Genomic DNA, 20,348 nt, shown 5'->3' with positions numbered 1-20,348 from the left:
TTGAATGCAATGTTAGAATTAAATTTCTCAACAAATTTTCCAAAGGCATACTACTTTGTCAAAACTTGAAACTGCAAGGCAATAATTATTCCATATGAAAGCAAACTATAATACTACTTTTTTCCAAATTCATCAATTATAAATGTAACTAAAAAAACAAAATTCAATTATAATGACCCACCACTCATTGTTTTTATCAAAATTGTGGAGCCGAAAAATTTTGAGAACTATTCTAAATATATATTTTCTAAAGTATATAGCATTTTTGTTTGGATAATGGCATAGAAATTGAACAATTTAAAAGTTGACAACAATGGGTTCTCATCTTCAATTATTACCAACAAATAATAATTCAGTGAAAGGTGCCACGTCTAAATGGTAAGTCAATTTGGTATAAAAATTTAATCATCACAGCGTTACTTTGAAGAGAAAAAAAAAAAAATTGAATGAACAAAAACGCCATTCCAAATATAATCACATTATTTGCTTGGAAACTATGTTTGAATGACAAAAATGTCAAAAATTATATTTCTACTAATGAGATTATTGTGTCCTTGTGATTCAGCCATTTGGTTTAATTACGGATTGTCTATTAATATTATAAGTTCATTTAAAGTAATGTAAAGTTTTTGTATGTAAATTATTTTCTAAACTTTCACCCCAATAAAAATATATGAAAAGAGAGAAAGGAACATGAATCATGAAAATATACAAATGCAATATCCAACAAGTTAATTGCGAGCTCTTACAACAAATAAATGGAAATACAAATTTTGTTATCAATAACAATCTTGTTCAAAACACATTATTTTTTATCATATTTCTGCCGTCTACTCATAATTGAAGCAAAACTCACATTGTATAATTGTGTAAGTTTCACTCCTATTACGAATACGCAATTAAAAATATGATTAAAAATAGTGTGCCTCCAAACTTATTCTATCACACACAAAAACACAATGAATTTCTTCACCATACCATGAATGTAAAAAGACAAAAACAAACCCTAGTGGACACGTGAAAATCACAAACAAAGTACTTTTAATGAAATCTCATCCTCCTCCCACCCCTTTTATCACCTACATCCCGCCCTGAATTGCATCAACCACCGTCATATTAACTTGAAATGTCTTGGCAAGAACATCGCCAGAAATCATTGGTTTTGATCGAAAAACAGCGTTAGCCACTGTGATAACACCAGGGTTCTGGCTGCTTAACCCAGCAATCGCGATAGCACTTCCATACCCAACATTCCTTTCATAATGAATGAGGCCTATTGGGAACACAAACACATCACCTTTCTTAAGAACTTTACTTATAAAACGGTTTTCAAGGTTGGAAGTAACAAAGCCGACCTCGAGGGTACCTTCGAGGACGGTGAAGATTTCAGTGGCACGAGGGTGGATGTGAGGAGGGTTAAGGCCCCACGGAGCATAGTCGATGCGGACCATGGAGATGCCGAGGGTGTTGAGCCCTGGAATTTGGGCTACAGTGGCTGGGGTGATGGCTGAGCCCAATGGGTTTGATGTGTCGCCTGGTAGGTTGAGGCCCGTTAAGGAGAAATCTGATGCTTGAGCCATCATGGGGTTTCTGCATACGAAGCCATTGACTCTAACTGTGACACATGAACCAAAACCAAGTAAGAACAACACCATAGCAAATAATATATAATCAATAATAAAACAAAGGGACTAGGATTCTCTGTCCAAAAAGTTTCAAAAAATTCATATCCCCTGTTTTCTGGAATGATTATTTTATTTAAATTATAATATAGAAGTCCAATAAATATAATTCTATTTGGTGCACTTTATGAGACTATTTATTTATTTAAGTGTTTGGTTCAAAATAGTGTAATTTTTATTTACAGTTTATGAGTAAAAATAACTTTTCAATTATATATCGTAATGGGTATAGCTAGCACAAAATCAAGTGAATGTATAATACTTATTGTTATTTATTTACTATTTTTTTTAATGAAGGTCAAACCCAATGATTAACACCATATGCTCATTTTATTTTATTTTTAAAACATCAAGCAGGTGAAAATGAATCAACTTTAGCTCCCATGCATGTGTGTGGGAATCACCATATGCTCATTATGTTTTTAAATTTGTCTACCCCTTCTATTCTAATGAACTTTCAGTCATAAAATAGTGTTTTGAGATTGTTACATAATTCTATGACTAAAAATATATCAGAACAGAAGAATTGGGAGGAAAATTGTCTTTGACCGAGTTTAATGGCATCAAAGCACGATGATTTAATGCACATCTAAATTTTGGTATGAGGATAACAAAGAACTTAAAAGTGGTGAGATATTAAGTGGACGTGAGATTATTTGTCTCACTTCTTGTATTGTCCTGTATTTTATATTTTTCTATCATTGATTTTTATGACATAATAATATGAGATAAATACGAGACAAATATATGAGATAGTGAGTGAGTGAGACAGATGATACGATGCTACAATGAAATTAAAGAAAAGCTGAGTAAGAAAGCAATATACCAGAGCTATCAGTGTCTGCAACACAGAAGTCCTGCAAAGGGCTAGGTTCAAAGGAATGGACAAGATAGCAAAAACTTATGAGAGCTACCAAAGTCAATAACAAAGATTTGATTTCCATCTTGAAAAGCCCTTTTTCAGTTTTGTAACTAATAAAACTAACAAATATTAGTAGATAAAGAAGAAGAAGATGAAATGGATGCACACAAATGCAAAAGTTAGAGCTTGAGGAGTGTGGAGATGTGAAAAACAAACATGTGTTGAGCTCTATATATATAGGGGGAGAGAGAGAGAGAGAGAGAGAGAGTTATTAATTTATTTCTATTTGATTTTAATGATTGCCGTCCAAGAAAACCAGAAGAAATCTGCATGGGTACTAAACTTCCCCAATTAGCTACTTTTAGTTGGTTTAGGAATCTCTACACGATTCTTTGTACTCAAAATTTCGGTTTCATGTACTCAATACATTCTATTTACCTGACCGTGTCTCGATTTTTTTTTCCTTCAAAATTCCCACTATACTGTATGGTTGGGAGGATCTTTGTCTGTCATGTCCCTTCCTCTGTCAATGTTCATGGTAAAAAGGATGGGATAAGGGTTCATGCACATTTGGTTGCTAGATAAAAGAGAAAATTGGACGAGTTCTTCATTGGATTGGATTCATTTACTCCATATTAGGTTGTACATTTTGATAATAGGATAGTGTGTCACGATATGATACTCTATCCTTCTGAAACAGGATAACTCAATTCCATAATGAGTGATAAAATGTAATAATTAACCGTATACTAATGTCATCCAAACTCGTCCTTCTCAAACATGAGATACGAAAATATGTATTATCATTCACATTACTCTATTGTTTTGTGGGACTCATTATCCCACACTACCTATTTCAAATCCTCTCCTTATCTTGTGTGCCAACCAAATGCGACATTTCAATTTATAACTAACTACATGAATACAGATAATATGGTAATTAACATTTTAATAAAAATAGCCAAATACACGTTGAAATTAAGTTAAACTTAGATCAAACAATAAAAATTAAGATAAACGGCAATGAGATTACGAAAAATTCTTCAATTTTTTTTTTCTTTTAAAAAAAAGTCCTTTAAAAGTTGAAGAACATTTCTTGGGTTGAAGACAAGCCGGCTCAATTTTTTAGTCAAAACACAGATATGATCACTTTTGCTTAACTTATTATTAGTTTTCCAATTGTTTTTGCTTTCAGTCTTTTTCATAATTCATCGCATTGAAATTAGTTTTAGTTGGTAGAATAAACATTTTTTTTTAAAGTAATTGTGCCTGAGTTAACCCTGGTTTAAATATTTTGTATTGTTCACTTCTCTATAAATCCTCCAAATGGCAACCGAATTTTTTTTTGTTTGTTTTTCTTTGTCATTCTATTTCTTGTTTAACATTTGGAAATTCAAGAGAATTGCAATTTCAAAACATGTAGACAAGCCCTTGTCACTTTTGCATTTGTTTTGCAAAACAGAAAGCAGAATCCACAAACCACAGTAAACCAAACACTGTTCTCGAAACAATATTTAAACAGAATAGAAATAGGAATTGAAACTGGAAACCTACAGAAATTATATTGTAGAACATAGAAACATATGAATGATCGAGGCTAGCATTTGATGCTATGTCCTTGAGACAAAATTTGTCCCTTGCACTGGTGCTTCCTATCACCTAAGATACAAATGAATACTGAAGAAGCACATATGTCGATGTGTTCAGCAAACTAATTGGTTATTTAAAATTTAATTGGATAATTCAGCAAGTTTTAAATAAATGTATTTAAGTTTGATTTATTTATCTTTTCAACTAATTAAGTTGAGTTGAATAACATAAACTTTTATAATATATATATATATATATATAAACTCATCAAATCATCAAGTAATAAGTGTTCAAATTTAAATTAAAATATGAAAGGCGTAAGGCAGTGACGGAGCCAAGAAATTAATTCAGATGGGGCACTTATTAATTATAATATTAAAAAATTTTACAAAAATATTTCACATAAATTTTTACGATTGACTTCAAGAAAGATAAAAAAATAAAAATAACAGTGTGTTTGGTTTAAGTTTTTTGAATTAAGTTTTTTTTTAATTGAGTTTTTTATTTTTCGTTTTTTTTTTTTTTGTTTTTAGTGAATATTTTTAAAATTTTAAGCTATTTTTTTTTACTTTTTTAGATGCATCTTACTTAGATGTGTCTAACAAAATAAAATATTTGTGAAAAAATATTTTAAAAAATTAATAAATACATGAAAATACGAAAAATGTATGATTTTCATTTTTTTTTATTTTATATTTTTGGTATTTAGTGAATTTTTTAAAGATTTTTTTCTCAAAAATTATACTTTCTAAGTGTGTTTATGTTAGGTGTGTCTAAAAATTTTAAAAAATTGCTTAAAATATTAAAAAAAATTCAGTATAAACAAAAAAATACGAAAAACAAAAAAATAGAATTTTCTGAAAAGTGTTTTTAGAAAACTCAAATCAAACAAAGTGAATGTTATTTGTAATTAGTGTACTATGGACAATATTAAAAAAAGTCATGAATATAAAGTTTTAAATTAAATTATATAATGATAAAATAATTTTTTTTATACAAAATATGCGTAAAAATTCAATATAATTGTCATACCACGTCATCATTGACATGTGATATCATCAACCAATAGTAAAGAAACACATAGAGGATAAACCCTACATGTCAAATGTAACTAACAATTCAATAAATACAATATTTTCATTGAGATTAATTATGTTTGCATATTAATAATGATAAACATAACCATTATATTAGAATTTTCATAGATAATAATATCGTAATCTCTTTATTTTCAATCAAAACAATTATTATTGTTCTTATAATTTTAAAAATGTCATTGAAATTTCACTCTAAATAATATTTTTATAAATTTTTTTTATTTAAAATATTTTCTTTATGTTTGCAACAAAAAAAAAAAAAAAATTCCAAAACCCAAGGGGGGCACGTGATTAATTATAATATTGAAAATTTTTACAAAAATATTTCACATAAAATTTTACGATTGACTTCAAGAAAGATAAAAAAATAAAAATAACAGTGTGTTTGGTTTGAGTTTTTTGAATTAGGTTTTGGAAAATGTCTCGTAGCTCAAATTTTGTGGCTCAAAAGTGGCTCAAATGGTCAAAACGACGTCGTTTTGGCCATTTTTATGTTGTTTTGTACTCAAAACGACGTCGTTTTGGCCATTTGAGCCACTTTTGAGCCACAAAATTTGAGCTACGTAGCATTGTCGTTAAGTTTTTTTTAAATTGAGTTTTTTATTTTTCGTTTTTTTTTTTTTGTTTTTAGTGAATATTTTTAAAATTTTAAGTATTTTTTTTTAAAATTTTTAGATGCATCTTACTTAGATGTGTCTAACAAAATAAAATATTTGTGAAAAAATATTTTAAAAAATTAATAAATACATGAAAATACGAAAAATGTACTGATTTTTTTTTATATATATATATTTTTGGTATTTAGTGAATTTTTTAAAGATTTTTTTCTCAAAAATTATACTTTCTAAGTGTGTTTATGTTAGGTGTGTCTAAAAATTTTAAAAAATTGCTTAAAATATTAAAAAAAATTCAGTATAAACAAAAAAATACAGAAAACAAAAAAATAGAATTTTCTGAAAAGTGTTTTTAGAAAACTCAAATCAAACAAAGTGAATGTTATTTGTAATTAGTGTATTATGGACAATATTAAAAAAAGTCATGAATATAAAGTTTTAAATTAAATTATATAATGATAAAATAATTTTTTTTATACAAAATATACGTAAAAATTCAATATAATTGTCATACCACATCATCATTGACATGTGATATCATCAACCAATAGTAAAGAAACACATAGAGGATAAACCCTACATGTCAAATGTAACTAACAATTCAATAAATACTATATTTTCATTGAGATTAATTAAATTTGCATATTAATAATGATAAGCATCACCATTATATTGGAATTTTCATAGATAATAATATCATAATCTCTTTATTTTCAATCAAAACAATCATTATTGTTCTTATAATTTTAAAAATGTCATTGAAATTTCACTCTAAATAATATTTTTATAAATTTTTTTTATTTAAAATATTTTCTTTATGTTTGCAACAAAAAAAAAAAAAATTTCCAAATCCTAGGGGGGGGCACGTGACCCCCCTGGACCCTTCTTCCCTCCGCCCTTGCATAAGGCACTCGCGCCATAAATTTAATTTTGAAATCTTTAGGGGCAATAACCCTAAACTCTAATCTTTTGAGGATACAAGAATAATAACAATTTAAAAGATCATATTATCTAGACTATTTATTTATTTGTCAATTATTTCATCTTTTAGCCAATGTCACCTATCTATCTACCTAACACTACAAGAAAACTGGGTATACGAGACGGAACTATTTGCGACGGCACACTTGCCGTCTCAACGTCTCAAAAAGTCACTTTTTGCGACGGCAAAAAATGCCGTCTCAAAAAAGCAGAGTATTTGCGACGGCATCATTTGCCGTCTCAAAAAAGCAGAGCATTTGCGACGGCACTAAATACCGTCGCAAATACTCTCATTTTTTGAGACGGCAAATAGTGTCGTCGCAAATGCTCTGTTTTTTGAGACGGTAAATGGTGCCGTCGCAAATACTCTGCTTTTTTGAGACGGCATTTTCTGCCGTCGCAAAAAGTGACTTTCGTGTTTTTTTTTTAGTGAATATTTTTAAAATTTTAAATATTTTTTTTAGATGTACCTTACTTAGATGTATCTACAAAATAAAAAAATTATGAAAAAATATTTTTAAAAATTAATAAATACATAAAAATACAAAAAAAATGTATTGAATTATTGTATTTTTGGTATTTAGTGAATTTTTAAAAGATTTTTTTTACAATTTTTTTAATTTTTAGGTGTATTTATGTTAGGTGTGTCTAAAAATTTTAAAAAATACTTAAAATATTTAAAAAATTCAGTAAAAACAATATAACACGGAAAACAAGAAAGTTTAATTTTCTCAAAAGAGTTTTTGGAAAACTCTAACCTAGCATAGTGATTGTGGTTTTGAGATAGCTTCATATATATATATATATATATATATACAGTCACAAAATGGTTTGAATAAATTCAACGGTATTTTTCTATCGCAAAAAAAATTAAAAAAAATAATGTTGTCTTACTCTTTTGATATACCATTTCTCTTTTCATTCATTTTTTCATCTTCCCGTCTCTCTGTCTCTATATCTCTCTCTCTTCTCTTTATCTCTTTCACTTATCACTCTTCTTTCTATGTCTGCCTGTTTCTCTCTCTCATTCTCTCTGTGTCTCTCGCCTATCTCTCTTCTCTCTATCTCTCTCATTTCTTTTTTCTCTCTCTCTCTTATCTTTCTATCTCTCTCTATCTCTCTCGCTCATTTCTCTTCTCTTTCTGTCTCTCTCTTTTTCTGTGTCTCTCTCTCTCGCTCATCTCTTTTCGCTCTATTTCTCTTTCTTTTTGTCTATCTCTCGCTTATCTCTTGTTTCTCTCTCTTTTTCTATCTTTCCATCTCTCTCTCTCTCTATCTCTTTTTCTGTCTATCTCTCTCTTCCTATCTCTCTCTCACTCATCACTCTTCTCTCACTCTCTCTCTGTCTACTTGTCTATTTGTCTATTTCTCCCTCACTATGTTCACCTTGTTCACTCTCTTACTCTCATCTTCTCTATTTATCGAGCTCCTTCTCGATTTATCGATCCACTATAAAAAAATACACTTTTAGCAACCACTTTGTCTATCTCTCTCTCTCTCGCTCATCACTCTATCTCTGTCTCTCTCTCTCTCTCTATCTCTCTTCTTTATCTGTCTCTCACAAAATTAAAATATTTTTAAAATATTTAAAAAATTGATTTGAATTAAGTTTTGAAAAGAGTTTTGAATTATCTGTCTTCTTTATTTATTGAGCTCCCTTTCGATTTATCAATCCACTACAAGAAAATGCATTTTTAGCGACCACTTTGTCTCTTTCTCGCTCATCATTCTGTCTCTTTCTCTGTCTCTCTATCTCTTTTCTCTATTCGTCTCTCACTCATCTCTCTTTCTCACCACCCATATTCTCTACCACATTTACCACTACTGCAAATGCCATTTAACTACCACCACTCTTCTCTTTCTCTCTTTCACTCATCACTCTCCTTTCTCTGTCTGTTTGTCTATCTGTCTGTGTGTCTTTCGTTCATCTTTCTTCTTTCTATCTCTCTCATTTGTCTTCTCTCTATGTCTCTCTAGCTCATCTCTCATCTCTCTATCTCTCTCATCTCTTTTCTCTCTCTGTTTCTCTCGCTCATCTCTTTTTTCTCTCTCTGTTTCTCTCGCTCATCTCTCTTCTCTCTATCTCTCTATTTTTCTATTCTCTCTCTCGTTCATCTCTTTTCGCTTTCTTTCTATATGTCTCTCTCATCTCTTGTTTCTCTCTATTTTTCTATATGTCTCTCTCTATCTCTTTCTCTCTTTGTCTCTCTGTCTCTCTATATCTCTTTCTCTCTATATCTCTTTCTCTCTTTATCTCTCTCTCACTTATCACTTTTCTCTCTTTCTTTCTCTCTCTGTGTCTATTTGTTTGTCTCTCACTCTTTTGTTTCTCTCTCTTTCTCTCTATGTGTTTGTCTGTCTGTTTGTCTATCTCTCCCATTGTGTTCACATTACTCACTCTCTCCCTCATCGCTTCTCTATTTACTGAGCTCTCCACTACAAGAAAATGCACTTTTAGCGACCACTTTGTCTCTCTCTCGCTCATCACTCTGTTTCTGTCTCTCTCTCTCGCTTTCTCTCCTCTATCTGTCTCTCACTCATCTCTCTCTCTCTCTCTCACTACTCATCTCTTTTACCAACTTCACCTCTACGACTACCATTACTACTACTATTGCCACCACTCCACTACCACCACTACCACTATTGCCACTACTACTACCATTACCTCTCTTTCACCCCTGCCACTCCATTTACACTACCACTACCACAACTTCACCACTAATTTCTTTCGCTATCACCACCACCACCACCATCTCTCTTTCACCTTTTTTTTATTAAAATATTTTTCATTAAAATATTGCCCCTACTTCTACCAAATAAAAAATAATAATATTTTTTTTTCATTAAAATAAAAATGAAACAAATAAATTTTCAATCTTCGTAACTAAAAAAAAAAAGAATTTTTTTTAAAAAAATTCATTAACTAGAAAAAATATATATTTTAACAAAAAATAAAATTTTTTGACGATAACAACCCCAGTCTCAAAAAAAAAAAAAAAATTAGACGACGTTATTTTATTATTTAAATTTCATTTTTGACCCTTAAAAAATATATATATATATATATATTTTTTTTTTTTTTTTTTGTTCCCGCCCCTCTTTTTTTAGCTTTCCCGCTCCCTTGCCCCCAAAAGCAAAAAAATCCCCAATCTCTCAAACCCAAAAATCCCTAATCTATTCTTAGACCCGTCTCCTCTCCTCCTGCTCGCTCTCTCTCTCTCTCTCCATCTAGGGTTTCTCCTTCCTCTCTCTCTCTTTCACACAACGACGGCGCCGATCATCCGTCACCGCCGATCCTCCCTCACTCCCGATCCTCCCTCACCGTCGCTCGTACCTCACTGTCGATCCTCCTCCCTTACCGCCGCTGCTGTCTCCCTCTCTCTCTCTCTCACAAACGACGTTGACGGTTGCTCGCCCCTCACCGCCACTCCTCCCTCACCGGCGATCTTCCCTCACCGCCGATTTCAAAGGGTATCTCTCTCTCTCTCTCTCTCTCTGTGTCGGGATTTCGGATATACGGGGTTTTCATACACACACACACATATATATATATATACATCTGTGAGTGTATATAGGGGGGTTTTTGATCTGTTACATATATATATATATATATATGATCTGTTTTTTTTTCTTGATCTGTTTTTTTATGTTCTTTGGTGATAGATTCTATTTAATTAGTTGGGTGTGCATGCTGACTTGTGTTTTTATGTTCTTTAAATTTCAGTTACTTTCTTTCCTTTTTTTTGTGTTTAATGTTTGTTATCATTGCATAGCTAATCTAGTAGTTTAATCACTGCTAGTTGATATTGTTAACAAATTTTCCTAATAGAAAAGTCCATGAAATCAAGAACTTCACAAACCTTTAGTAATTTTTTTAGCGTTAGAGTAGTTAGGAAAGACTGTAAAATTGGCTTAGTTGAGGCCCAAAATTCAAATTTGAGAGTTTGCTTTCAAAGAACATTTGAAGAGGAATAGTTTATATGTTTTCTGCTATAAATTTAGCATTTTACAAATTAATTCAGGTGTTTCAACTTCATCTATTTAGATGTAGCGGAAGCAGCACTTGGTACATCTTTTGGTTGTGATTGATGACTACCTTTATGTATCATCTAAATTCCAAGGAAATGTTTTTACTTTACGTTTTGTCACCATTTGGTTTTCCATTTGATATATGATCACTATAAATGGAAATGTAAGAGGAATAGACTAAACTGATATGCAATGTTGTAGTGAAATAAGATTTCAATTTATTTAATTTAACTGTATATATAGCTCTTGACAGAGCGGAAAGGCAAAAAATGAAAACCAACACAAGACTTAGTTTGGTTTGATTTTCTTTTTAACAAGTTTTCACTTTTTATATTTTTCCAAGAAGGGATAAAGGAGTTAATCCTACTTGTACTGTCAAGCATGTAATCCAGTATGAATATCACAAATTTGAGTTGATGGTGGTTATTTTTTGAAGTTTGTGATCACAATACAGTTTAGTTTCACCCCCTAATTATATATATATGTGTGTGTGTGTGTGTGTGCATATCTATACACATACATACATGTATATGTTTGATTTTCTAAACAAAAGGTTTGTTATTTTCAATTGGGGTGGCTAATTTTGTTAGACTAGAATTATTGAGTTGTTTATAGCCATTTGTGGAAACCATTGATTCATCATCGTCATCCTTATCCCTTCGTACATTATCTGATCAATGGTTATATATAATTCCAAATGGCAACTATTGACAATTGGGATTACTAGGTGGTTCAGTTTTCTAATGAACTTTAGGTATGATTTACAAGAGAATATAAAAATGGCTGACTATATTAGTCTGTGCGTGGTGTGTGTGTGTTTTGGACTTTTTTATCAAATCATGATCATCCTCTTTTACTTTTATGTAACAGATAATCAATATTAAATTTGTAATGAATGAAAGATTTACTTCCCTCCCACTTACAAGTACTCAAATAATTCAGACAGATATGCGGGGGATGATATGCACCCTAAAGAGAAGAGAAGAACACCTGCATGGTAATCTGTTTTATTCATTTAATTGATAAATTAAAAAGAGCGAGGAACTTGAATCCACACAAGTGGCTCAAAAACTGATTTGAGTACTAATTAGCTATTTTTTTATGTGAAGGTGTGATCGGATATTGTGGTATGGTAGAGGCCTTTATCAAGCATCTTATGTTCGTGGAGAGTCAAGATTCTCGGATCACAGACCAGTCTATAGCATATTTTTGGCTGAGGTTGAGTCTATTAATCGTAGTCGAACCAAGAAAGGTATCGGTTGTTCTAGTTCTAGGATTGAGGTTGAGGAATTATTGCCACAGTCGCTTGGATACAATGGCCTTAATTTCTATTAAGGAATGAATCCACATTTTAAGGTAAGATCTCACTCTCTCTCCCTATCTTCGCTCCGTACCTGGTTTTTTGATGATTTCACTTTTAAGATTATTCTCTTTTGTTCTGTAGGGCAAGGAACGATCTGTTTTTTGTTCACCAAGATACAAAAGCAGTTTTAGTGCTTCAGAATGGTACTACTGAATTTCTTTTTGATTGAATAAAGTTCCTTTTGATTCCTTCCTCCTTTCAATTGAAATAGGTTCTTGTGGACTATTAACAGGATTTGAGGCAAATTCTGAAACCCATGAGAGAAATTCAATTTTTTCCATCAATTCAACCTGATCTTGACGCCTCTTTCAATAAGGTGATCACTCAACTTCTCTGAATTCTTCATTTTTTCAACCAAAAAAAAAAAGAAAAAAAGTTTTTTTTTTATCGAATTGGTGACAATGACCGATCAATAAGTGCATATTTTGCGGTCCATGGCCATGGGATCTACCATTTGCACAAAACAGAACGCTTGACTCTTTTTTTCCGGGCATTTAATAAAACTGAGGGCTATTTTGAATTCAACTTTTACAATAAAAGAGCAGTACTCTTGCCATATTTTTCTGAAAGTGTTGTTATAAATCAAGCCTTTCTCTATTAAAGATCTGTTGCATGGTCTTACTTTTTTTTTCCCTTGTCATTTGGTCCCCCGTTGGCAGATTGCAGAATGAAACTCGGCCTCGTTGATGATAGAGATGTTTGGTTGCCTGCACTCCAAAGGTTGTTTGGCTTTTTCTTTTTTTCTTTTTTTCCCTCTTAGGTTTGCCTTACGATTATTTTTATGATTTTCAGAAATTCTTACCACCCGTTGTAATTTTTTCTGATAACTACTACTAACTTGGCTGTTCTCACGATTCTTTTCATCGCCAGAACCTTGTTAGTCAAGTCCTCCTACCCAAGAAGAGGGAAAATTGAAAGTCTCCTAATCAGAGAAAAATAGTGAATTGTAATTAGGTAAAAAAGTTAATTTATTATTCTTCGCATTTTTTGTCATGATATCACTTTATGAGTTTAATGACACTATACAAAATTTTACGTTATCTGCTGTCTAACTTTTTTTTTACTTAATGTCTTTACAAAAGAATGTTACAGATTACTTGACAAAAGCTATGATATGGATAAATTAAAACATAGAAAATGATACATTGTTTATTTTTCAGATTTAAAAATTCAAGTATTGTCATGTTGACAAAAATTCAAAACCTATTGCATATTTTTGCGTGTCATTTGTTATTCTCCAATCATGAAACACTAAGTTCTCTGTTTTGTTTAGACATGCATGCCTATTACTTATTATTTTTTTTTATACATGATTAGGTTCATGTATGTCTGTGCTTAGTTATATCTTATCTTTTATGGATTTGTTTTATCTTAGCATCTTTTGTTTTAGTATGGCTGAAAAAATATGATATATATATATATATATATTGTACCTGTATCTGCGCCTGCGTCTGCACCTGCACCTGCTGCTGCTCCTACCTCTACAGTTACTGCCATGTGAGTATTTTTCTTCTTTGGTTAACTTGTGAAGACTGAAGAGCATGATTTTTTTTTGTCTGTTTATTTAATTTGGACAATACTGGTTACCTTTGTTAATCCAATAATGTGTGTTCAACCAGACCAGAGTCTAATGTCTATGGTTAAGCAGCATCGAATTTGGTTGCTGGAAGTAACCTTGATGGAGCGGTCCGGCAAATTCTTGATATGGGTGGAGGGACTTTGGATAGGGATACTGTTGTTCGAGCTCTTCGTGCTGCTTACAACCCAAAGAGAGCTGTTGAATATTTATATTCTGTCAGCGTCTTTACTTGTATTTGATCTCTTTTTTGAATTTATTTTTCAAATGGGAAGTGCAGAAGCATGACGAAAATTTTTATTTTTGATTTACGTTATTTAGATTTGTGAACAACATTATGTATTGGATAATTTTGTTGATGTATTGTTAGGAATGGAAGAATATTTTAATTATGGATGAATTATTATTTTTATACTGGACTTTTTATATTATTATGTAATTATTGATTTTTTTTATAGTTATTTTTCATTTAATACTGGTTATTTTTATATATTTATTTATTTATTTTTTGAGAGGGTAATCCACTCACCTTCTCAAATAGGGGTTTTTTGCGACGGCAGTAATGCGTCGCAAAAGATAGGGCATTTGGTTGAAAATGAGGACTTTTAGCGACGGTGAAATTTGCTGTCGCCAATAGTGCTTTAGCGACGGCACCAAGTGCTGTCTCAAATAACCTTTTAGCGACGGTACTTGTGCCGTCGCAAATACCCCTTTTAGCGACAGCAAAACAATGCCGTCTCAAAAAAATTTCAGATTTTCACACGTTAATGGCGACGGCATTTTTCCGTCGCAAAAGGCTTTTTTGCCGTCGCAAACCAAAGGCGACGGCGTCATACCATCGCTAAAGCCCTTTTGCAACCCCCTCTGTTGCGACCCCCCACTTGCCATCGCAAAAGGCCACTTACCGTCGCAAAAAACCTTTTGAGACGGCGTTTTGGGTATTTGCGACGGCATTTTACCGTGGCAAAAAATCAAATTTTTTTGTAGTGTAATTTACCTTAGTCATACCATTACCACCACCATCAACCATTGGCCACTAACGCTACCCACTTCCGGTCACTTTTCCAATACTAGTGACTAGTATTCTAGTAATGGTATGGTGACAATAAGTAAAAATAAAAAAATTATAGTGATCCTGGTTTTCCCTCCACTGTTTATTGTATTTCGGACTCGGTTCCGTGGATGTGTGTTATTGTCTTATTCTCGTTTCCATCCTTTACTCTTTGTATTTGAGTTTTGGGTTGTGTTGGGCAGGTTTGAAACAGGTTGGTTGTGTTTAGAAACAAATAGTTTATTTCCAGATTTTGGCCTTCACGCTCGAGCGGGCCCTTTTGCATTTGCTCCTCCACTCGAGCTGGCAGTCTGACGCTCGAGCGGGATTATTCAATCTTCAGTATTTTTCCTTGCAGGACATCGGACGCTCAAGTGTCCACTTTCACGCTCGAGCGGGGACCTTCATCTACAGAACTTCTGGAAGTGTACATTCCACGCTCGAGCGACGCTTTTCACGCTCGAGCGGGAGTCTATGTCTAATGCTCGAGCGGGGCGTTCCACGCTCGAGCGAACTGTGATGTATATCAGTCCGAAGTGAAGCTATTTTGAATCACTTTTTTGGCTCTCTCTCTCTCTAAAGCTTTCCAAAACCCTAATTTGAGAGCTTCTCTCTCTAGACTACATCTTCTCTCTACAAATACATCTAGTTCTAGTGATCTTCTACCCTAGTTCCTTTGTATAAAGTGTGGAGCTCGGCGTGATCTTCGTTTTGATCCGAAAAAGTTAGTGTTTGGTGCATATTGGGTTTTCACCTTCTTCTCCTTTGAGCTCCGAAATTGAGGTAGGGATAATTACTCATATGTATGGTCTTTGATATAAACATGTAGTCTTTTTTATTTAATGTTGAAATTGGAAAATTTTGGGTGTTAGAGTTTCAAAACTTGAAATGTATAAAGAGGGGTTTTGTTCCTTTTGAACTACACATGTGTATTTGAGTCTTAAAATGGGGTTATTGATATTTATTGATGATATTTGGACCTTTGAGTCAATATTGAGAAAAATGGGAAAATGCCTTGGTTGGGCTTAGTCGGGTCATTGGTGTAATTAATGAAATTAATTATGGGAATGTAAATTGGTTTGGAAATAATGAGATTGGGCAATTGTGAGATGGAATTGTATAGTTGGATGGATTAGTCACTCACCTATGAAAATGTTGATAATTTATTTGTTTGATGAATTTATTATCTGTTTAGATATAATTGTTTTGGGCTATCGGTGGAGGATAGTCTTGGTTGTTGTAGACACTGCATGATGATTAGATGAATTAAAACTAATCAATCGAGTATGTCATTAAATATGACGGATGAAATAATACATTGAATATGTGCTTGCTTGATCATTGTATATGATAAGTGTTTAAATACATTGCATATGTATCTTGTTTGAGAGGAGATAGGGGTTGTACTCCATGGTTTGAGAAGAGATAGGGGATGTACTCTCAAACCTGTTTGGGAGGAGATAGGGGATGGACTCTATTGATAACTAAGTTGGCCGGAGCGTCCAGGGTAAAAGTCCCGAAATCCTGATTACATTTGCATAACGTAGATGAACGGAAGTATTGAAGTGGTAATAATATGAGTTGTAGTCTCATTTGAAATTGGAGTATTGAAACGTTAATGATGTGAGTTGTAGTCTCATACTAATTGATCATGGTCAAAGGATTGTTAACATGAGTTGTAGTCTCATTATAAACTGTCTGGATGAATAGAGAACCATATCTATGAATTGGTTTGGATAATGAAACGGAAAAGGATTGATATATATATATATATATATATATCTGTGAATATGGATTGGTTATGAAAGAGATGTATGTCTTTTTGTGAGTAAAACATTTATCAAAAGCTAATGTTTTAGTTATCATTCATATTATGTTTAGCATATCTCTACTCGGCGTTGGCTCACCCAATATGGGACATCATTTTCAGGTACAGGTGATATACCGCCTCCAACGATGTAGCTTGGGAGGTTTAGAAGCTCAAGGCTTACTTTTGTGATTATCTTTTGTATTACATGTAATTCAAGCCAAGGGCTTAATGTGTTTAGAGTTAGAACTCTCTTTTGTTGAACCTAAGTATTGACTTGGAAAGTTGTAAGCCCGTAGGGCATTTACTTTTGTTGTCAATATGTAATACTTTTGTAAGGAATACTCTGATAAATGAATATATGTTTATTTCTCATATGTCTATGGATGTTAAGAATGATTGGTTTACATGTATTATTTTAAGGGCGTTACAAAAATATTTTTCAAGATAATAATTTATTTTTTTATTAAATAATTTCATTAATTACATCTTACAACAAAAACAAAATAATTTTTGAATCTATCATGCAGCCTTAGAATTAAATTCAATTATATCATGCAACCTTAGAACTTGAAAATGCATTCAATAATTATTCCATATGAAGGGCATACAATGATATTACTTTGTCAAAATTCAATTATAATTAAGGTAAATTACACTAACACCCATCCTCTAAGATTTGGTCCAATTACATCTCACCCTCTATCGTTCTGAAAATTTCATTTCCACTCATGTAGTTAATAGTCTCATTTTACAAACTACCCTACTTATATAAAAGATAACAACTCCTAATAGAAAAATAGAGGAAATTACATTAAAAAAAATAAAGCAAAGAAAAGGGGAAAAAAAAGAAGAAGAAGAAGAAGTAAAGTAAAGCAAGAAAAGAAAAAGTGCATAAATTCAATATTTTTATTTTTTCTAAATAATTACAATGATAGGAGATTTTCCCAAATTTCAAAAGATAATATATATTAAACCTAAATCTCATAAATGTGAGTGTAATTTACCTTTATAATTATAAGTGTAATAAAAAATTTAAAAAAAAAACCACGTATAAGAAGAACACACTACACAATTTTATCCAGGGTAATGCTAGAGATCACTAAAAGTGGTGCTCTAAACCAACTACTAATGATGTGGTATCTATTTTTTTTTTTTAAAAAAAAAAAAAACAACAACATTATGGCAGTGGGTGAGACTCACCGCCACATAATTAGTGGTGGCGCTAATTAGTACTCTCACTCATTTTCTTTTTATCAAAATTGTGGAGCCCACTGAATTTCAGGAAATTTCACTTCACGTTCCGTTAACGCCGTTTACCACTTGCTTATACTTTTTTGTTGTTGGTCTTATTAAAAAAGTTTTAATTAATTATTATTATTATTTTTATTATTATTATTTATAAGGACAATTAGCCTAGAAATTTATAAAAGCCACTTCGAAATGAGTTATTATTAAGCCTTTGATTGCGTAGAATTTTTTTAACTGGACTTTTTTATTTTTTAGTTATTTTAGATTGATTAAAAAAAATTATTGGGGAAGAATTTTTTATGTTTTTGTAATTTTGTGAGAAAAAGCAAATAAAATGATTATTATAATTGGAATATAATATTTTGTCTTATTAATTTTTTTTACGTATTTTATCTTTTAATGTGTTAACTTAATCTCAACTCACTTGCCAAACGAAACGTCTGATGAGTGTTTGGGGTTTGTTTTGTACCTTTTCTGTTAGTTCATTTTTGCCTTTAATAATTTTTTATAAAAATTTTCAAAAAAAATTGGTCTTTTAGATTATATTCAACGAGACAAATTGAAAAATAAAAAAAAATCTAAATAAAAGGTTAGAAAAGACATAAATAAGTAAATAAATAAATAAATAAATTTTTTGTTTGGTGAGTTTTTTTTATTTTTTTAGATTCATCTATACAAGATGAGTATATATATATATGATTTATTTGGAAGCTACCATTATATGTTACCTTTTGGAGTTTTTGAAATTTTATTTTGTCTTTATTTTCTATTTAAAAGAATTTTTTTAAATTTTTTTTTTTTTTACATTTTGTTTAAAATGCACGGATGAAGCCAAACAAATCAACATTGAAATTAAAGAGTGCTACTATTAATATTTCACTAATTATTTTGGACTATTTATTTCTTTGGATTCCTATTTGTAAATTGTAAAATCCTTAAAATTTCTTTTCTTCTCCAAAATAATATCAAAATTATTTTTGTGAAAACATTTCACCAATTCAATTGAATTCACACACCCACACCCGAAAAAGCCTCTTTCTCAAAAATTCTAACAAAAGTCACGAAAGTGATTACTACTTTATCTCTACATACTTGTTCATAACCTGAGAAAATAAATGTAAAGTTTTTTGTTGTTGATTCAAAATTCCCTTTTTGTGAGTTCTGCGATCTCCACAAGTTTCAGTTATCTATTCCGGAATAAATAAGAAATGTTTGGCTACCTGTTCCCGAACAAATGAACAATGTTCGGGTCTATATTCCTGAATTTCGATCATATGTTAAGGAATTCAATCCTGAAAAAATGACAAACAGTTTTTATTATTTTTGTAATTTTTCTCAATAAACTTACTCTTACAAGGTCAATCTCCTCTAAGCTAAAAACACCATCAAAGTTATGAACCTCCTCTGAGTTTTTATTGTTGTACTCCTATCGTCTCATGAAGTTATGGTTGTCGGAAAAGCTTTAGTCATTGTCATTGTCGAAGAAATGTAGGTAATCAAATGGTTGCTACCGTTAACATTAAAATATTATCGCCAAAGGATTTTTAAAGTTTTGAGAATGGGTAGGTTTTAAATGTGAGATTTGGGGGAGGTGGATGTATGGTGATGGAGATGGGTGCTCTCATAAACCCTAACTGATGATATAATAGGTGTGTGACTTAATTTTGAGATAGGGTATCCCAAAATTATATCGATATTATTTTTAATAATTTTATTTGAGGTTATTATTGTAATAAAAAAATAAAAATAATAAAAAATTGAAAATAATTAATAAGATACTGTGGGGATATATTTTCTGAGTACCAACACGTGGCAAGGTGACGCCGACGCGTCAGCCGAGGTGCCACGTGTCTTGGTCGTTGTGCCGAGGTCATCTCGGCTAGGCCGAGGTTGCCTCCGAAAATATCGGAATTCGAGATAAGCGGATAAGGGACAAGAGTCCTAGAATGAAGAGGGAACTCAACTTGGATATGGACAAGAGTCCTAGATTGGGAGAAGACTTCAGTTTGGGTAAAGATAAGACTCTTAGAGAGTTTATCTTAATCCCATGGGAGTCCTAGATTGGCAGTAATCCTAAGTCCATTAGGGTCAGGCTCCTATTGGGACTAGGATTGTATTGGCTATAAAAGAGAGGCACCCCCATGGGTCTAAGGTATGCTTTTGATACTCAAACTTGTGAGTTTAATATTTGATTTATCTTTGAGAGATATACTGACTTGATCTTCGGAGTGCCCCCGGGTGGTCGAAACCACCACGGGATTCTTATATTTCTGTTGCAGGTCAGTCAGGTGCCATCTATTCTGCCAGTGCTCTCCAGCTGATTACTAAGCGGGCAGTGTGGTCAGAAAATCACCCACACAGATACTAATGCCAGCCCTCAAATTAAAATCCAAGAAAAAAACGTTGTGATCAAAGGAGGTTTTAGTTTCACTACAACTTTCCTTT

At 31.9% G+C, this 20,348-nt stretch overlaps 1 protein-coding gene and 1 long non-coding RNA gene across 6 annotated transcripts in view; one reads left to right on the top strand and one right to left on the bottom strand.

Annotated features, from left to right (window-relative positions):
- Positions 1–830: 830 nt before the first annotated feature.
- The window catches only part of LOC145788988 (putative germin-like protein 2-1), a 93,264-nt gene continuing 73,746 nt past the window's right edge, over positions 831–20,348 (bottom strand). The window contains exons 2-3 of one of the 2 annotated variants that reach the window (XM_082880189.1): positions 2,509–2,549; positions 831–1,615 (exon numbers count right to left, since the gene is read on the bottom strand). In XM_082880189.1, coding sequence (XP_082736315.1) covers positions 1,080–1,615; positions 2,509–2,549 — 577 coding nt within the window. In that variant the 3' untranslated portion in view covers positions 831–1,079. Of the gene's footprint in view, positions 1,616–2,508; positions 2,770–20,348 lie in introns of those variants that run through there. The other variant, XM_082880188.1, reaches the window with a different exon arrangement.
- Positions 9,943–14,197, top strand: LOC114320793 (uncharacterized). Of its 4 annotated transcripts, none has more exons than XR_014334836.1 (8): positions 9,943–10,297; positions 11,798–11,852; positions 11,965–12,211; positions 12,300–12,361; positions 12,451–12,534; positions 12,878–12,938; positions 13,089–13,715; positions 13,838–14,197. It is a non-coding gene; the product is annotated as an uncharacterized LOC114320793 (long non-coding RNA). The 4 variants fall into 4 exon arrangements; XR_014334837.1 differs by having other exon boundaries at positions 11,726–11,852; positions 13,089–13,172; positions 13,609–14,197; XR_014334838.1 differs by having other exon boundaries at positions 11,726–11,852; positions 13,089–13,172; positions 13,594–14,197.

The sequence above is a fragment of the Camellia sinensis genome, chromosome 7 (genome assembly GCF_055761805.1).
Source record: "Camellia sinensis isolate YWXY chromosome 7, ASM5576180v1, whole genome shotgun sequence".
Taxonomy (NCBI): domain Eukaryota; kingdom Viridiplantae; phylum Streptophyta; class Magnoliopsida; order Ericales; family Theaceae; genus Camellia; species Camellia sinensis.
Note: the sequence above shows the minus strand (reverse complement) of the source record. Positions and strands in the feature narration are given on the sequence as shown.